Source organism: Alosa pseudoharengus, unplaced genomic scaffold (genome assembly GCF_046254945.1).
Source record: "Alosa pseudoharengus isolate Yale_2024_CS ecotype anadromous, Long Island Sound unplaced genomic scaffold, YU_APseudo_1.1 YU_APseudo_1.1_scf_1, whole genome shotgun sequence".
Lineage (NCBI taxonomy): Eukaryota > Metazoa > Chordata > Actinopteri > Clupeiformes > Clupeidae > Alosa > Alosa pseudoharengus.
Genome location: NW_027468564.1, coordinates 41,736,899 through 41,756,508, shown reverse-complemented (window position 1 = coordinate 41,756,508; position 19,610 = coordinate 41,736,899). Strand labels below are relative to the sequence as shown.

General features: G+C 44.7%; 2 protein-coding genes across 3 annotated transcripts in view; both read right to left on the bottom strand.

The window, feature by feature from the left end:
* Positions 1-10,397: 10,397 nt before the first annotated feature.
* On the bottom strand, positions 10,398-14,310 carry LOC143128132 (carbohydrate sulfotransferase 12-like). Of its 2 annotated transcripts, none has more exons than XM_076289801.1 (2): positions 14,222-14,310; positions 10,398-12,826 (listed from the first exon to the last, which is right to left on the bottom strand). In XM_076289801.1, exon 2 carries the CDS (start codon positions 12,676-12,678, stop codon positions 11,032-11,034), a length of 1,647 nt encoding a protein of 548 aa, XP_076145916.1. In that variant the 5' UTR covers positions 12,679-12,826; positions 14,222-14,310; the 3' UTR covers positions 10,398-11,031. The 2 variants fall into 2 exon arrangements, with proteins under 2 accessions (XP_076145916.1, XP_076145924.1); XM_076289809.1 differs by lacking the exon at positions 14,222-14,310 and adding an exon at positions 13,145-13,484.
* A 554-nt stretch (positions 14,311-14,864) lies between these two features.
* Positions 14,865-19,610, bottom strand: part of LOC143118971 (kinesin-like protein KIF19) — a 31,802-nt gene continuing 27,056 nt past the window's right edge. Inside the window, exons 18-23 of the mRNA XM_076280160.1 lie at positions 19,531-19,610; positions 18,569-18,691; positions 17,395-17,832; positions 15,900-16,062; positions 15,331-15,429; positions 14,865-15,016 (exon numbers count right to left, since the gene is read on the bottom strand). The exon at positions 19,531-19,610 is cut by the window's right edge and continues 11 nt beyond it. Coding sequence (XP_076136275.1) covers positions 14,865-15,016; positions 15,331-15,429; positions 15,900-16,062; positions 17,395-17,832; positions 18,569-18,691; positions 19,531-19,610 — 1,055 coding nt within the window. The remainder of the gene's footprint in view (positions 15,017-15,330; positions 15,430-15,899; positions 16,063-17,394; positions 17,833-18,568; positions 18,692-19,530) is intronic.

Here is a 19,610-nt window from a genome sequence, read left to right as displayed (position 1 = left end):
AGCCAAAATGATTGACCTGTCACCCCCCAAGCCAAATGGATGCAACTGCATTTATAGGCTAGGCCTACATGACGGGCCGCAAATAGGCTAAATAAAAGGGGGGGGGGGGGATCCCGGAGGTCACCGGCCCACATGTGGAACGGCCCACCGGGCATTTGCCCGGTTGTACAGATTACCAGTCCGAGCCTGATCATTGCTCTCTGTCTCTCTCTCTCTCTTTCTCTCTTTCTTTCTCTGTCTCTTTCTCCCTGTTGATCTGGGCGTTCAGCTGTGGTGGACGCCAAAGACATGACAAAGATGGGAAGCACACCTGATGCAGCGTTTGAACAAAGTAGTTAATTAAATAGTTCAGGTTAACCTAAGTACAGTATATAGGGCAAGTGTGCATGAGAGTGATATGTGGGGAGTGAATGGTTTAAGGTGCATTAAAGGAAAATAGCAAAAAATAATCAAAAGTAACAACACAACAAAGCACAGGCCCCAGCAGGGAGTCTGCCTCCTAAACAAGAAATCCCAGCAACTGACATCTTTATCATTATTTATTTGTCTGACACTTTCTTATCCAAAGTGACTTACTGACTTGGGATGAAGTCCCTTGCTGAGGCCAGAGCACAACAGTGACAGCTGGGAATCAAACATCACCACGGAGACAGGGGAGAGGGACTATCGGCCATCTTGGGACATCACCACCGAGCCAGGGGAGAGGGAGTAGCGGCCATCTTGGGACATCACCACGGAGCCAGGGGAGAGGGAGCAGCGACCATTTTGGCAAGGCAAGCAGGCGTATAAAGCCATCCGAGCAGGAGAAGACAATTCCCAGATAGAATGGCAGGAGAGCCGAACAATCAGGACCCAGACTGGGACAAGCCGGACCACGGGCGGCCACAGACAATCACTGACAAAGAGGCACAAAGTGATATGATCAACAATAAGATGATGCCAATGCCCTGCCCCAGAATGGAGAACAAGTAGGCTGGAACAGGCAGGGAGTCATCACACACACACTTTCACAATACCGCTGATTGCTCCATCAGTGCCTCTCGCCTCTCTGTACTTACACTGGTAGGGATCCATCTGCAGGCCTGCCTCCTGCTCAGAGGCGGGCAGAGTACACAGCTTCATTACTTGAGTAAAAGTACAGATACCCCTTGCTAAATTTTACTCAAGTACAAGTAAAAGTACAACAGTCAGCAGGGCCGGAGTGGGGCCACTTTTCAGCCCGGGAGTTTCAGGCCCAAGACCGGCCCAATTTTTCCATAGTGGTGAAAATTGGATAAATGAATGTAGTTTTTATTAGTATGGTTCAACAAATGTGTAAAGGTTATATAATAATTCACTTCAACTGAGAAGTTAACAAAAAATATTCCACTATTCCACAAGTTAACAAAAACAGAAAGAAAGAAAGAAATTAAGAAAGAAAGCCTTTGAAATGTAGCCTATCCCACGCTTCCACAAAGAGGCATATTGAACTAATGTTTAGGCTACATGCTTTTTTGCATGCGTAGGCTATTGTTTGGTGATTTAGCCTAGGCTACTCCTTTACTACACCCTTCTGAGCAAGCAAGGCATATAGGTTTATCATGTAATTGCTCTTTCTTACATTAAATAACTTTAATTTATCCTCTCTACTTGTCCCTGTAGTCATGGCCTCCTCATCACTAATTTAGTTAGGGCTCATCATTTTCAATGGTCGACTGGTTGATCTGCTGTTCAGAGGCTACAATTTTTACCGCAAAGGCCTACACAGATAGTCTAGTCGTGATCCCCATAGGCCCAATAGTAAACCTAGAAATGTTGAGTACCCTAAAGTTTTATTGCAGAAATGTCATCTATAGGCCTAGTGGGTGGAATTCAACTTGGTTGCCTAAAGTTGCACTTTGGGCAATTTGCATAATTAGCATAAATAGGCAATTAAGGTGAGGCAGTACAGGTGAATAGGGTAAAAAATTTAAATAATAGATATCACCATGAAACTTTCTGAGTTGATTACTTATGTTAAGATGAGAAAAAAATGTATTGCATGTTTTTTATATTTTAATGTTTACATATGGAAATGAGGCCCTCTCTCATTAAAAATTCTCTAATTTGCATACACACAAAAGCAGATAGTGTGATAAAGCCAGGCTCAAAATTGTTTTTCCAAGGTAAACACGTATACTTGGGGGGGTGAGTTGGTGAAAACCTTTAAGAAACTTGGTAAGGAGGCAGTGTTGACCTATGGACAGACAGATTAAGAAATTAAGTGTGCCATGCAAAACTAGAAAAGCACTCAGAGAGTGCAGACCTCCGCCAAGCGAAAACATAACCGCCTCCTGGATCCAGACGGTGATCCGGATCACTCCCAAACTTTTTGAGTTATCTTGCGAACAAACAGATGAACAGACACACAGACAAACAAACAAACAAACAGACAAACAAACCCCGATGAAAACATAACCTCCTTGGCGGAGGTAATAACTATATAACAGCATGCACACACACAAACCCACAAGAACTATATACAATATGCAAAATAACTATATCCAGCATGCACACGTACACAAATGCACAATAACTATATACAAGAACTATATACAACATGCAAAATAACTATATACAGCATGCACATACACACAAACCCACAAGAACTATATACAATATGCAAAATAACTATATCCAGCCCTGAGGTGTGAAGGGGGTGAGGTACAAGTTGAATTCCACCGATTAGACCTATAGATGACATTTCTGCAATAAAACTTTAGGGTACTCAACATTTCTGGGTTCATGAAATCACGACTAGACTAAGATCAAGCTTCAGTTTTGTTATTTGCATACTGCAAAGTCTATGAATCGGATACAAAAGGCTATATTTTAAGTAATTTGTTGCTTACGAATAGCTTGACAACAACGTCCAATATTAGCCCAATAATTACATTGCTAATAATCATTGCCTATAGGCTATCTCTCTTTACCAGTTGCCACTTTTGTCTGTAATCTGGAAGCTACAGTATGCACATTTAGCAACATTCTACCTGGCCGTTTCAGTCCCTCCTGGCCTCTTTCTACCATCCATCCTTCCTGACGCTTATGGCTACTGTAGGGCCGGCCCGGCTGAGAAAACTTTTTGGAAAAGAACGTGTATAGCCTACCAACTAGACTAACGTGACAAATGTCAACATTTTTTTCCTCGACCGGCCCAAAAGTGAAGCGGCCCACCGGGAATACTCCTGATTCTCCCGATTACCCACCCCGGGCCTGACAGTCAGATGTCTACTTAAGTAGCCTAAAAGTACTGAAGTAGTTGTTTTTAAAAGTACTTGAGTATCAAGATTACAAGAGTAGCCTACATTTTCTAAATATTGCATTACTACTGCCACAGTGCTTACATTTATGTACAGAAACGTCCTACATGGAGTTATGAAAATTTTTAATGTTAATACCTTGGAGAATGTAAAAGTAATTGAAAGTGAAATCAAGTAATTTTCATCTTTTTACCATGTTGCCAGGGATAGGCAGTATTTCTAATACATGTATTTAAAATACGTATTTCAAATACAAAATAATATTTTGTAATTGAAACACTTGAAGCGAAAACTATCATTAACTTGTTTAGAAAATTGAAATAGTCTGGCGAGGTGGGGCCACAGGTTGGCACATTCCCGGAATGGACCTGCTGCGTCTTCCATTGTTTTGTCCATGGTTTCATCGCTTATCTAAATCTGACCATGGAGTTGACTTTGGGGAAAAGCTGAAGGTGATTGCTGATCACGTTTGAGAGGGAAACAAGAAATTGAGGGTTTCCGAGATTTTATTTTTAGAAGAAGTAACGGGTACTCACGGTTATGGATAGAAATGTAGTGGAGTAAAGAGTACAATATTTGCCTCTCAAATGTACTTGAGTAAGGTCATGAGTACTCCCCAAAAATGATACTCAAGTAAAGTACAGATCCCTCAAAATTGTACAAGTACTGTACTCAAGTAAATGTACTCCGTTACTGTCCGGCTCTGCTCCTGCTAGACTCCTTGGTCTGCTTACTCACCTCATCACAAGCTATACGTCTTCACCACAGACCTTGAGAGGGTTAACTACATGTTCAATCATTCAGCGATTGCTTGAAAACACACATTTCCAATGTAATCCATCATCATAAACTGGGTCGTCCTGCTCCCTGCTCACACACACACACACCCCACCCCCAACCTAGTCGCCCATGACTGAGCGACTGCTCCTGATGCTCTCTGCTACTGTCATTTCGCCTCAGCAGCACACATGCAATATTGATGTGCGCATCCTCAAGGGCATGGGGCTGTCATTCCACAGGAGGGTGACAAGGGGCGTGATGCCACTCAAACATACCGCAGATGATATTTCTCATTCAAGATCTCACTTCTGTTCACAGCTGTGTATGTGTGTGTGTGTGTGTGTAAGAGACAGAGAGAGAAAGAGAATGAGTGAGAGAGAGAGAAAGAGAGAGAGAGAGTGAGTGTGTGTGTGTGTGTCATAGAAGCATGCACCAGTGTTTTGTTTGGCATGTGGACCACGTGTGAGGGCCATTTCCAGGGACAGTGGGCACAGAGGCTAAATGACCCGCCCCTGTAGCAGGCCACTGGATGTTTATGCCGCAGGCCGTCGCCTGAAATGCCTGTGGCCACTGTGGATATGACCTTTCACTTGAATTTCCCCTAGGGATCAATAAAGCCTCTATCTATCTATCTATCTATCTATTATCTATCCATCTATCTATCTATCTATCTATCTATCTTTCAATGTGTGGTATGAGATGTGGTCTGTGCTCTGGGACATTGGCAGGCAGCTGTGTGTGCTGTGTGCTTTTGGGTATATAGTACTATCTCCCTGCTGCCACTTTTGACGATGTGGTCTGGGCTAGTAATGTGTGACCAGTGGAGAGAGAACGGCTACATCGTCTGTGTTCTGATGAGCAGTGGATAGACTGGACATGTATACAATGATGGCGCCCACTAGTGGCAGCATATGCTCACTGCACGCATCCCCATATTGACATGACGTGGGTGGGTACAGCAGTGATGTACCAACACATTGAGGAGTGTTTCTCTTTGATTAATATGCCATGTTGCCGTTGTAACAGTTTACTCTGCAAGCATTTTCTCATGTGGTTTTTCTGTCTGGCTTACCGATATATCAATGTCAACAGTTAAAAAGGTTACACATACAGTACTATGAGGGAGATTGTAGGAGATCAGACCGGATTGAAATTTACTGTTTACTGTATTTACAATAATGTTTATACTGCACTTTATTGCCAGACAATGTAATTAATTGTCATACAGGAAAAATAGACTGTTTTACAGTACAACAGTTCTTTTAAGAAAGTGTGATAGAAATGGCTAAATTATACTGTACTAGAATACAGTTGACATTTGATTACATTTGGTTCATTGGTACATTTTGCATATAATGACTCAAGCAATTAACTAATGTCTAAATGTTTTTTAATGTGTAGGCTATAATGCATTTTGACAGAAAACAATTGTACATAAGAAATTGTATGGATGTGCGAAAGCATTTGCTGTTTGTTCGAGAATGAGAAATTATGTACACAGGTAAATAGATGATGTGGAGCAAAGTGACCGAGAAACCGTTGTATTACAGTATGGTCCTTAGTAGTGCAAATATACCAATTGTATTAATGCACATATGTATGTTTCTTTCACCAAAAAAGGGCCTACTAAAGTTCTGAAGAAAAAATGTGAAGAAAATGTTATGATTACACCCCCCCCCCCCCTGCCCCCATCTCCCCTACTTGTGGCCAAACTGATGTATTTCCTTAAACCAATAACATGAGTTCAGTCCCTAGGGTGTGCATACACAATTGATATCTTAACTCTACTGTGAGTCACAACCTATTTTTTACAGTCTATGATCACAACATGGTCATGACAAGTAGGAGTTGGGCGTGCGTGAACCTGCGGCCGCTGTAACCTGATCCATCTTACTGATACCAGAGTCTGTCCTGATTTCTTTCCCCTGATACAGTCATGGTTAAAGAATATCAGGGATGTTTATGGCAGTTTGGGCGCTGTCCTCAAACAGTGTACACAAACAAAAACAACAGCTGGAGCCGGTATGTGCTGCTCCATTGCAGCACTCCGGAGGCACAGATTGTTTCTCCAGTTATCACGCACAATTTGTACAGTGATGTTGTGTTCACATTTACATTACTGGGTAATCATAACAGCATGATAACAGAATACATTAACTGAGGACACCCCGCTTCCCTTGGCCAAGATGTCCCATAGTCAGGTAAACAAATGCACATGCACGAAAGATCTTTTACAGTATAACAACTGACCCAATGTCAACTAAGCCAGATGGGATGAGAAGGCAGTAATGCAGACCCTTTGTGTGTCCATATAACACTGTGTTTCTTCTCACCACATCACACTGTGTTTCCTTCTTACTGTAGTATCTGTACTCACCACATCACACTGTGTTTCCTTATTAGTATCTACTCACCACATCACACTGTGTTTTCCTTTGTAGTATCTGTACTCACCATATCACACTGTGTTTCCTTCTTAGTATCTACTCACCACATCACACTGTGTTTCCTTTGTAGTATCTGTACTCAGCATATCACATGTGTTTCCTTCTTAGGCCCCGTCCACACGGAGACGCTTTTTGGGATAAACGCACCGGTTTTGCTTCGTCTTGGCCGATCGTCCAAACGAATCCTGTAAACGCACTGCCCGAAACCGCACTTTTTTGAAACCTGGTCCCAGGGTGGAAAAATCTGAAACCGTAGCCCTTGTGAGTTCATTTGGACGGTCGAAACCGCATACTTGCGTATTGATGATGTCATCGCCACACCTCAGCTGCCCTGGACTTGACACTTATAGTATTGCCTAACAATACTAGTTTTCATACATGACATTACCTACGATTAAACTCCGTAAGATAAATATCACAACTGGTGCTGCGCAGCGCCAATAGCTTATGACTTGGTGGACTGAACAGTGTTTTTTGATGCATTCTAGCTACTGTCAGAAATTATCTAGTCAGAAATTATTAGGGCAGTGCGGTGTAAGTTTAAATTAATTTGTGCGTAGTGCTGGTGTCATTCATTTATTTTACATGTCTTACAACATAAATACATGCATTCACAGTCTAGTGAAGTCAGATATGAGCATACAAAGACGCTTAGAACTCATGTTAAGCCGACGGTAATGCACTAAATGCGAATGCGCGATTTGATGCAGGCAAAAGTATCTACTGTTACTAACGAAGGTATTATAGCAATACTACAAATGTGGCGACGGAATAACCTACAACTTGGGTAGGCCTAGCGTTTAGCAGCCTATGCAATTGCGGTGATAGCCAAAATTAATGTGAATCGCGTACTATCCTACAACCAAAGAAAGTAAAGGAGATTATTTGTACCAAATAAAGGACGGGACTGCACTCTTCACAAGCCGTAAAAATAAAGTTTATTAGTTTTACAGTTGACTAACAGTTGACAGTTCACTATCAGTCCACACAAACAATTCTGGTTTCATTTCGTCGTAGCCTATTCTGTCTGTTTGACAGCGCGCAAGCTTTGGTCAATTTCTGTAAAGAAACAGTGCCACCTATAGGCCTGGGCCACCTATAGGCCTGGGACGTGTTGAGTCGTGTTGAGATGGATTCGTTTTGGACGCAAATATTCTTGATACGGTTCCAGGGAAGACGGAGGAAAAAAAGATTGGTTTGGTATGTGTGGACTAGGCCTTAGTATCTACTCACCACATCACACTGTGTTTCCTTCTTAGTATCTACTCACCACATCACACTGTGTTTCCTTCTTAGTATCTACTCACCACATCACACTGTGTTTCCTTCTTACTGTAGTATCTGTACTCACCATATCACACTGTGTTTCCTTCTTACTGTAGTATCTGTACTCACCATATCACGCTGTGTTTCCTTCTTACTGTAGTATCTGTACTCACCATATCACGCTGTGTTTCCTTCTTAGTATCTACTCACCACATCACACTGTGTTTCCTTCTTAGCATTTACTTACCACATCACACTGTGTTTCCTTCTTACTGTAGTATCTGTACTCACCATATCACGCTGTGTTTCCTTCTTAGTATCTGTATTCGCCACATCACACTGTTTCCTTCTTAGTATCTGTACTCAGTGACAATAAAAGGTAATTGCAAAAGGGTTCTCGACTGTTGTAGAAAGAAATGGTTGATATTTAATGCAATATCTACATTGTCCATTATCAGCAAACATTCATTCAATGTTCCAAAGGCACATTCTGTTTACTATTACAATACAAATAACTTATTTTAAAAGGCTAACTGAGAAAACATTGGGGAACCCTTTTGCAATTATGGAAGGACATAATGTAATCTGAAAACTGCTGCCCTGATTAAAAATATAATATATAATATGCTGTCCAAATAATTCAAGTAGAATAGCACATTTAATTTTATTGTCTGATTACTGAAAATGAGTAGTGATGGGGATTTGCCTGGAGGTGAGGTGTATCTAAGTTAGTTATGATGGCTTAGTTCTATATGATGGTTACTGTCAGATGAAATTCGATAGGAGCTGTGTGGAAGTAGCCTACAGATTCCCTCAAGAAAAGGTTTGTAAGGAAAATTATTTGTTTGCTTTTCCTTTTGTGTGTGCGTATGTATAGACTGACCTGATTCACTTGTGGTCACTGAATCCTGGCGAACGTCCAAGAAATCTAACCTGCAGGTTAACAACAGAGAGACGGGCAGAGAAAAGGGAAAAGGGCAGACATCAGAAGAAGAACGGAAAAGAAGTGACAGTGTGAAAGAGTGAGAGAGTGAAAAGAGGGGAGACAAAGAGATCCCACTGAACAGAAAGAGAGGAGAAAAGGAGTTGAGGAACAACGGGATACCGGAATTGCCCTGAGCTGCAGATCCACCATGTTGCTGTCCTTCAGCTCGTATTAGCTGCAGCGTCACACACATTAGGTGTGTGAAACCTCACCAGCCAATAAGTGTCAAGAGGTGTCAGACGGCGTCAACGCCCTAGGAAATAGAGCGTGCATGATTAATGACATAAATGAACTGATTACCGTCGACTACCCAATAAGGACATAGTTTCCCTCAAAACACTCTGAGATTCATGGGAGTGTCTCTGTAGAGGAAGTTCCCAAAAGCTGTTTATCGATCTTTGGTTATTTATTTACCTCATGGATTCACAGGCATGTGCAAGCCTTTTCACGAGTAAAGACTGTTTTGTGGGAGCGGGGCCTTTGTGTTGGAAAGCGTTTCTTTGGAGGGACATGAAAAAAATGAGATCTTTCCACGGAAACTTTTCCTCATGCTTTGCTTGGAACTACACACGCAACTGTCATGGTTGTTTGGATAAAGCATTTGCTACCTTGTTAAATTACACTCCATTCGCCAACTTTCATCACTTTAACAGAATCCTGAACCCACACACACTCCTCAAATGGCTTGAGTCTGTCTGGTTGTTTAATGTGAAACGGTATCATGTATGAAAAGTTTGTTTTCGTCTCTCCATAATGCCATAGCCATCACTGCAGCCGATTCGTCTATCCAGACTATACGCTCACAGCAATAATGGAAGGTGTAAAACAACCTGCATTCTACATTACATAGTTTTTCTTTAATGGAAAGAGTGAAGAAAGTATATGAAAGAGTGAAGAAGTATATAAGCTACGTTCATCAGTAGCATGTTTACACATTCCTTCACCTTTCAAGCCATTAGCACTCTAAATTGGCTCTCAACATTGTTCAAGCATGAGATGGACGGCTTCAAAGAAAACCCCTCCTTCTGCACAGCGGAGATAAACACTTGTCTGGGGCCAGCTTGTGCAAAACTAGGGCAGGACGAGGAGGCTGGCTGTGTGCCGTTGTTACGGTTACTGGGGCGTACAAAATTAGCCTACAGGAAGTGCCTGTGTTGTTCACAGACTAGATGTGAATCTGAGATAGCTGGACTGGGAGCGTGACAGCCCATACAGGACTTCTTCAGAGGGAAACTAGAAGGGAGTTTTGAAAAACAGCAGTGTTCAGAGAAGGCCTACACTTGGCACCTTTGCTGTGAGAGCGAGGAAAACAGATCAGAGGGAGTGCTGATGTTGAACATGAAAATGTTCCTGTAGGATAAGATGCAAATAACACTATACAGTAGGGCCACTCATATCTTTAAGGCATGCGCTTACTTAAAGCACAAAATAACCACACAAATTTAAATGTAGTTTACATTCCCCGTCAAAAGTAACACAACAATTCTCAAGTATAATATAATATAATATAATATGCCTAATAAGTGTCCTAACTGCAGTGTGGTAAGTTGGTAGTAAGGACACGTATTATAGTGCCTAACGTGCATCTTGCTACAATATGTTCAAAAAGTTCATTGTATTTATTTGTTTACAGCTGATAGTACTAAGGATAAGTGGACTGCATTAAGGACACTTCAGTGTGGCCAAAAATCTGAATTACTACTCATCCAGGGTGTTCCACATCTGATGTTTATGGACAACACTCTTCACATCATGTACAGTACAGATGTAACAATGCGTAAACAGAAAACATGTCATTTAAAATAACAACAACAAATAACAACAACACATTCCTCTCCCTTTGAAGGCACGGTCTGCTAGGAGTGCTCACGACAAAGCGCCACTAATCTATGGGACCCAAGCCACAACATGTCGGGTTAGCAGTTAGTCCTGTGTGGTTCTGCGGTTCTTACACTTAGCAGTACTGAAAAGAGACCTTTTGATGTGGCGCCACTGTTGCGTAGAATGGCTAATGGCCAACTCACTGTTGGCCAACTCACTGTTGATGCTTTGGAAGCTACTGTCGCTCCCATACTCAACGTTAGCTTAGCTACCATAGCATCCTTACTCAACGTTAGCTTAGCTACCATAGCATCCTTACTCAACATTAGCTTAGCTACCATAGCCTCCATAGTCAACAATAGTCCTCTTCAGTCACACAAGAAAACACCATCACTGGAGTAACCCTTGTAGAGGGTCAGTAAGTGCTGGATTGGTATCACATCTGTGTGCGTCATTCATGGAGCAACGTGTCAGGCATGGGATATCCGAATAGCCGGAAATCAGGCTCGTACAGTTTATACAGCCTCCTAATGTCCTCGAGCGGAACGTTGGCGAACCAGTCGCGCTCCCAGCTGGCCGCTGTCCGGTTCCGGTAGCCGGGAGGGAACTGGATCTGCCGGTCCACGTCCAGGATGTGGAGGAGGTGCCGTGCGTCTTCGTCCAGCGTCTCGAGCTTGCCGACAAAGTCGTAGCCGATCTGGCAAGGGTGGCACAGGCGGTACACCTGCCGCCAGTGCTCATTGAACGCCTCCTCCTTCTCCGTCTCGGGGTCCAGCAGGTAGTGGACGAAGTCGGCGAACGACGGCCGCAAACCGGCCTTGAAGGCCTCCCGGGCCGTGGACGGGGGCTGGGTGACGTTGGCGTAACGCCGAAGCATGCGAACGCCGAACTGCCGGTAGAAGTCCTCGTTGGGCTGGGCCAGTTTGTTGCGGAAGGCGGACATGAGGCGCACGAAGGGGTCGCGCACGAACAGGAACTTGGTGTACTTGCGCAGCTTGGCGTGCATGAGGCTGCGCGACGCCTTGCCGTATCGGCGCCAGAATTTGTTGAAGGTCAAATGCAGCGTGCCGTTGTGGCTCAGCTCCGACGGCACGTCCTGAGGCCGCCGGTACGGCGTCGGCGCCGCGTTGGGGTCGTCGGGGTCACCGCCCCCTCCTCCTCCTCCTCCTCCTCCGTTGTTGTTGGTGATGCCCCCTGCCGGCGCGACCAGCTTCTGGCCCAGCACGATCATGACGCGTTTCCAGTTGGTGCAGGCCACCTTGGGCACGTAGCAGTAGATGACGCCGTGCCGGTCGTCCACGATCAGGTGGTCCAGGGCCTGGCTGGGGATCTGATCGAAGGAGCGCAGCTTCCCGGGGAAGTCCAGGCCGCTGTCCGCAGCGCAGGCCTCCTGTAGGTGGCGCCGGCGCTCCGCCTGACGCTGCAGGAGGCTGAAGAACGGGGGCGTGGGCGGAGCGGGGGGTGCTGGGCGGCTCGATGGCTTGACGTAGATGTCGACTCTGCTCTGTGCTGGTGTGGGCTTACTGGTCTGGTTCCTATAGGCTACTGGTGTTAAGGTGGTGGTGGTGGTGGTGGTAGTTGTGGTGGCGGTGGTGGTGGTGGTGGTAGTTGTGGTCGTGGTGGTGGGTGGCCGTGACTGTCTGGCCTGAGTGGGCGCCAGCTCCGACTCCTGAGGCGGGGGTGGCGCCGTGGTCTCCGGCGACTCCCGCGGACCTCCCAGGGGTTTCAGCACCGGACGCTGCCGCAGTCGAGCCGCCGAGTCTTTCGTGGGCCGGGTCTCTGGCGGGTCCGGGTCGGCCATCACCTCGCGGTCAAAGGCATCCGTGTCCCAGACAAAGGCGTAGCCCTTGTCCTCGCTCGTCCACATGGTCAGCTGGGTGGAGGTGGAGACGGCGGGGGACCGCGGGGTGACCGGTGGCGGCGGCGGCCCGCCGACGGCCGCCAGCACGTGAGGAGGAGGAGGGGGAGGGGGAGCGGGCGGCGAGGAGCGCAGGTGCAGCCCGGCGTTGCCCACCTCGTCCCAGTACAGGATGATGAGGAAGAGCATGAAGACGGAGCCCAGCAGCAGGCAGAGGCGGAAGAGGCGCAGGTTGCCCATCCCTCCCTCCGTCCCACCCTCACCGCCCGGCAGGCAACACGGCTGACTGGACTGGCCAGAGGAAGCCAGAGGGGGGGGGGTCGGTCCTTATCGCCGGTCAGCAGTCTTGGACGCCGCTGGGAAAATACATGGCAGATTCCCCTGGAGCCTGAGGATCCAAAGAGTAAACAGTCATACAGCAGGAAATGGACAAATGAAACAATGATTCCCAATACTGCTGCAGTTATTACAACATAGCCTTCGTAATTGCAGACGGGTAAGATTATTGTAAAGTAGTAATGAATGAATGAGTCAGCAAAAATGGGGGAACTCCTGCAGGAAATTCCACAGATAAAATTATTTCATTAGTAGTGCTACGATCATTCACGTCCAAGTATTCGACTAATGTTTAACATGTTCATGAAATAGCCTACAATGCCATATTCATAGAGAGTTATAAGAAAGTAGTAACATTCATAAAAATTACCATTTTGTTGTTCTTCTAGTCATATTACCTGGATACTGGCTGCTGGGGCAAAAGGGTTTCGAGACTTAAGTTGTTGAAAATGACACAAAACCAAAACGATGAGGAAGCTACTGGAATAGTTGGTATTCAGTGAGCGTCTCAATGCTTTTGGCAGAAAAAAAATACAACCCACAACTGTCTCCTGGCGTCTGAGATGCTGGCCTAGTCCGATCATGTAACCATGGTCTATGATTTATATGTGTCGTAAAAGTATCAGGGCAAAAAATCAAGTTAAACATCCAAACTCGCATGTAGATGTGAGCAAACGTCCAGCGTCCCTACGTCTGCTGAAAGGAGATGATCTTCGCCACGGACTGCGAAACTGGTCCTTTTTTTTTTTTTTTTTTTTTAAAGAAAGATAGGCCTTCAAACTGAAATACTCCATACGAGGCATTCCCAAACTGACCACTATAATTACAATACTGCAAGAGGTCAGCGGTTAGACAATTTTGTCCCACTAAAGTGCACTCATTAAACACGCGAGCACCCATTTGACCATGGAAGTCATGGAATGTTTTTATTTTCTCTGGGTGGCAGGGGAGTGGGATTTAGTTCCAAGTTACCTTACTGTTTTACCAAAACAGCTTCTCGGACAACGACTAGTCGTTGAAAGAAAACAGTTCGGTTGATTTAGGTGATTGCGTTGGAATTTCAGCTCAGTCACGGACAAGTTCATGTGTTCCCACGAATAGCCTACAAATTCATCATGGAAGATGTAGCTCTGTATTTTACACCTCGATGTACAAACTAGGCCTAATGTTAGGCTACAGGATAGAAAGCTTCCTTACATTTCTTCATAAAATTGATGTTGTCAGTCAGCCCACCAAACGAGATGATGTTTAAAATGACCAGCAGCATGTCTGCAATTAAAATTCTACACTAGCCCCTATGTATCATCATAGCCATGCAGACACTGGCGGCAGCCACTTGTAGACACGATGCCACACACAAATACATGAACAATAAAGATCCTCCTTACTGGTAGCTTGCGTGTTATATGCCGGTGTATTCACCCGGCTGCTCTTTGGATTAACTCACTTTGGTGGACGGTCCCATGATCGCGGTTCCCGTGTCTTCTCTCCTGGCTCAGTCAAACCAGCAGTAGCCGCAGCAGCAGTGGCTGGGAGAGGCGTGCGCGTGCGAACAGCTGGACAAAACCATGGGAACGAAGAGAACATGAAAAGTATCGCGAGATGTAGAAGTTGGTGATATGGCACGTTATTACAGAACAGATACACGGGAAGACAGTCTGATTATTTTACAAACATAGATTTTTTATTATTATTTACAAACGTACAAAAACACGACGAGCACAGAAATGAAGAGAATGTAGTTGTTTTTTGTTTGTTCAGTCACTGGGTAGGCCTAAAACAGTAACACTAAGCCTAAATATTCACTGTCACTAATGGTAATCAACACAGTTTGTCTATCTAATACAGGATTAGGATTTGAGGGTCATAAGAAAGCTAATACAGACTCATGAACACACTTTGATGTTAAACAAAGGAAAAGGGAAGACTTTTTCATACAACATTAAATAAAGTAAAATCAAATATGAATTCACACAGCTTCCTCTACAAACAGCAGTTACATTGTCTTGTGTGCTTCACCTCTCTAACTGGATCTTTTAATAGCACAGGACCGCAGTGGCTTTAACAAGGTTTAAGATTTTCTATGGTAGTCATGGAGCCGCCTTCTTTAGGTGGTTGTCTGTGCGTTTGCTGGTGACGTCGTGGCTGGCCTTGTGCCGGGCGTTGACGGCGCCATTGCTGCTCTTCTTGTGGTTGCCAGGCTGCAGGAGGAGGTGGTTGGAGCCAGGGGTCTCCGTGGGACCTGCTGTGGTGATGCAGAGTGTCATTAAGAGTGGCCTATGAAGCTCCCTATTCACACAAACCATAATAAACACACACACACACACACACACACACACACACACACACACACACACACACACACGCACACACACAATCACACACCTCACTAACAAAATACACAAATATACACACACAGCCCCCCCCCCCAAAAAAAAAAAAAAAAAAAAAGACACACACAAACATACACAAACACACAAATACACAGTCACAGAGACCACTGAATAAATAAAGACATATCACAGCCACAGCCACTCAATCACACACCCCTTATACGTCTGTGCAGCGTCGGTCCAACCCTTCCCTCTTGGTTCCTCTGGTGGAGAGTGCTGGGCGGAGTGCCTCTGATCTCCAGCTTCTGAAGTGGACTCTCTCCTGAGACACGACACACACACACACACACACACACACACACACACACACACACACACACACACACACACACACACACACACACACACACACACACACACACACACACACACACACACACACACACACACACACACACACACACACACACACACACACACACACACGAGACACCCAGGGGTCAGATATGCCAAATAATTCATTAATCATTAATATATCATAGCAATCAATAATCATCATATATTGCAGGTTTATAATCATCATTACATACTTACTACATACTGAAATCTATGAAATGTATAGTAGTAGGTAGTACCTAAAGCAACAAGTGGGAATAACTCAACTAGGGCTTAGCTAATTGATTGGCATTAATAATGAGCCTCCCTTGTACTCCATGGCAACACATTGGGTTTCTATGGGGAACTGTTACCTAGGAGACTTCCATTATCAGACACAGGTGTGAGGTCGCTTACTTGTGTGATGGGAGACGGGGTGTTTGACCTTGGCTGTAGGGGGAGTGGCGGGGTTTCCGGCGCTGCTGAGCAGGGGCTGGACGGTGGCCTGCGAGGGACGCTCCAGGCGGTTATCAGAGACGCTCTCCAGCACAGGGTTCTTGGACGGGGCCACCTTGACTTTCTATGGAGTCCAGTGACGTGAAGACACCATAAGGACATGATCAAAGAGAAGGGTAGTTATATAGAGCAAGAGACTTTGACAAAGTATTGTGTGGATAACTAGTCCCCTATAAGAGAGTGACAAGTTAGTCAGGTCGTCTCTATGTGCCACACTCTTATTCATCTTTATGCATTATATTTACTATTATATTATATATTTATTTTTATATGTTTATATGTATTTATGGTTAAATATTTATATTGGGTAACACTTTACTTGACAGAATCGACATAAGAGTATCGATATGATGCATGTCATGTCATGAACATATGACACTGTCATGACACATGCACCCTAATCCTAACCGTAAACCTAACCTCTAACCCTAATCCTAACCCTAACTTGTTATGAAAAAAAAGAATGTCACTTAATAACAATAAGCAGGTTAGGATTAGTGGGGCGGGGACAACTGGCCAGTGCATAATGGTCAAAACAACCACTCACCAAAACAAACTTTTAATTCTAATTTCCTAACTTGTTACGAAAAAAAAGAATGTCACTTAATAACAATAAGCGTTATGTCATAAACGTTAATGACCTGTTTATGACACATTCATGACAGTGTCATGTCACTTTTATGTTGATATCAATTTTATGTTGTCATGTCACTTTTATGTTGATCGACATAAGAGTATCAATATGACGCATGTCATGTCATGAACATATGACACTGTCATGACACATGAACCCTAATCCTAACCGTAAACCTAACCTCTAACCCTAATCCTAACCCTAACTTGTTATGAAAAAAAAAAACGAATGTCACTTAATAACAATAAGCTTAATCCTAACCCTAACTTCTTATGAAAAAAAAAACGAATGTCACTTAATAACAATAAGCGTTATGTCATAAACGTTTATGACCTGTTTATGACACATTCATGACAGTGTCATGTCACTTTTATGTTGATATCACTTTTATGTTGTCATGTCACTTTTATGTTGATCGACATAAGAGTATCGATACCCTAATCTTAACCGTAAACCTAACCTCTAACCCTAATCCTAATCCTAATAACACTTAATAACAATAAGCGTTATGTCATAAATGTTTATGACCTGTTTATGACACATTCATGACCGTGTCATGTCACTTTTATGTTGATATCACTTTTATGTTGTCATGTCACTTTTGTCACATTTCTAACTTGTTACGAAAAAAAACGAATGTCACTTAATAACAATAAGCGTTATGTCATAAACGTTTATGACCTTTTTATGACACATTCATGACAGTGTCATGTCACTTTTATGTTGATACTGTCAAGTAAAGTATTGTATATGTATATGTACCCGTTTGCCGTTAACGTCGAAGGACTTGGAGCGGCGGCGTCGTGTCTGCTGCCTCTCCGGAGACTCGTTCCGACGATCCGGTCTCTGCGGCTCCCTCCGGGGGCCGGTGTGTCCGGTGCCAGTCGGCCTCCTCCGCCCACTCTCCGCCGTGCCGGGCTCCTCCTCGGGCGTGCTGACCGACAGGCTGTCCACGCTCCCCGCCGCACGCAGGCCTCGCCTGGCCACCGCAGCCAGCGCCGAGCCCGTTGCCTTGGTTATGGTTGCTGTGGAGAAGGAGGGTGTCTTGGGGACGTTTGTTGTTGTTGTTGTTGTGGTGGTGGTGTTGTTGGTGGCAGCGGAGGCGCGGTGTGGCTCGGCTGTAGGTGGCTGGACGTTGGGGACGATTGTGGCACCAGTGACGGTGCCCAGGCCGCGCTCCAGAGACTGACTCCTCTCTTTCTGATGGTCACACACAAACACGAACGAACACGCACACACACACGGGCACACACACACAAACTTAAACATAAACATACAAACACATACAACTAAAGAAGAGGACAACAGTGTCTTAATCAACATCAGTATCTCCAATGCTCAAACACACAGCAACTCAGCAAAATGTGCTTCATTTTGTGTGTCTGTCGACTCTGCATTATACTACACCCACATAATGTGCACCCATGAGTGAAGCTGCTATTGCATGACCTCACATTGTATGCGGGTGCTGCATACGATACAAAGGCTGATTTCACTGGTCTGTGTGAATGCCCACCACTGTATCATTGTAGAAGTGAATCACACAGTGTGTGTGTGAATGTTTACGGTGCACACACTTGTGTGTGTGTGTGTGTGATAGTAGATATAAATGGTGCCATGTTGGCAGATTACGGCGCTGGATAGCTGTAATCTAATTGTGAATGATTGGGACGTGTAATCCTAATCTGCCCGTGTGCGGATGTTTATGCCACTGTAGTCCAGCATGTGTGTATGTGCTTGTATATATGTATGTATGCATGTACAGTATATATGTAAGAATGTCTAAATGTGCGGGTAAGTGTGAGTGTTTGTGTGTGTGTGTGTTAATGTATGTTGTGTGCATGTATATGTGCATGGGAGCATGAATTTGTGTGTGTGTGCGTGTGTGTGTGTGAGAGAGAGTGTGTGTGCGTGTGTGTGTGTGTGAGAGACTGACATTGCTGCTGGCCTTTATGCGGGACCTCCTCCGGGCAGCAATGACTGAGATGCTCTTGGTGTCACTGGCGATCTCCCGCAGAGTATCAGCACTCACTGCACTCACCACCTTACCTCCTGTGGGCTACACACACACACACACACACACACACACACACACACACACACACACACAAACACAAATTCATGCTCCCATGCACATATACACACACACAACATACTTTAAGACACATAGAATATAAATTCTGTATTTGAACCCAGTAATCACATTTCTCACAGAAGGTATTGTTTCCAGAGGTGAAATACAGCTTTTAACACTTATGGGTACAGAAAACTTTGTTTGCACCACACAGCAGGGGTGCGTATTACAGTTGAGCGGAGTTTTATCAGCTGATAGATTTTCTCTTACTCTAGATAGGCCTGCCAATCGTAACCCGCTCACTGTTAGCTTGTGCATGTGCTCCAGGCTGCCAAATATCAATACTGCCAACTTGCACATGCCTAGCCGAGGACTGGTCTTTGCAAATATGGGCTGATGAGCTCACACACACACACACACACACACACACACACACACACACACACACACACACACACACACACACACACACACACACACACACACACACACACACACACACACACACAGACAGATACAAGAATGAGAATTTAAGAGATATATATCTAATTGAGTTAGCATTTCCTAACTAGCTATCAGATACACACTGAACTACTCATAGGCAGACAAGCACCGAACCGAAGCAAAGCATGCCATCTGACTGCCAAGCACGCCCATCTGACTGCCAAGCTCCTTCCTGCACACTCCTTGGCACACACACACACACACACACTCGTGTGTGTGATAGTGGATATAAATGGTGCCATGTTGGCAGATTAGGGCGCTGGATGGCCGTAATCTGATAGTAAATGATTGTGATGCGTAATCCTAATCTGCCGGTGTACCTGTGTCACGGGCGGGGGGCTGGACGAGACTGGCCGGCGTCGTGGACCGCGTGGTTTAGTGGTGGATCTGAACACTCGGT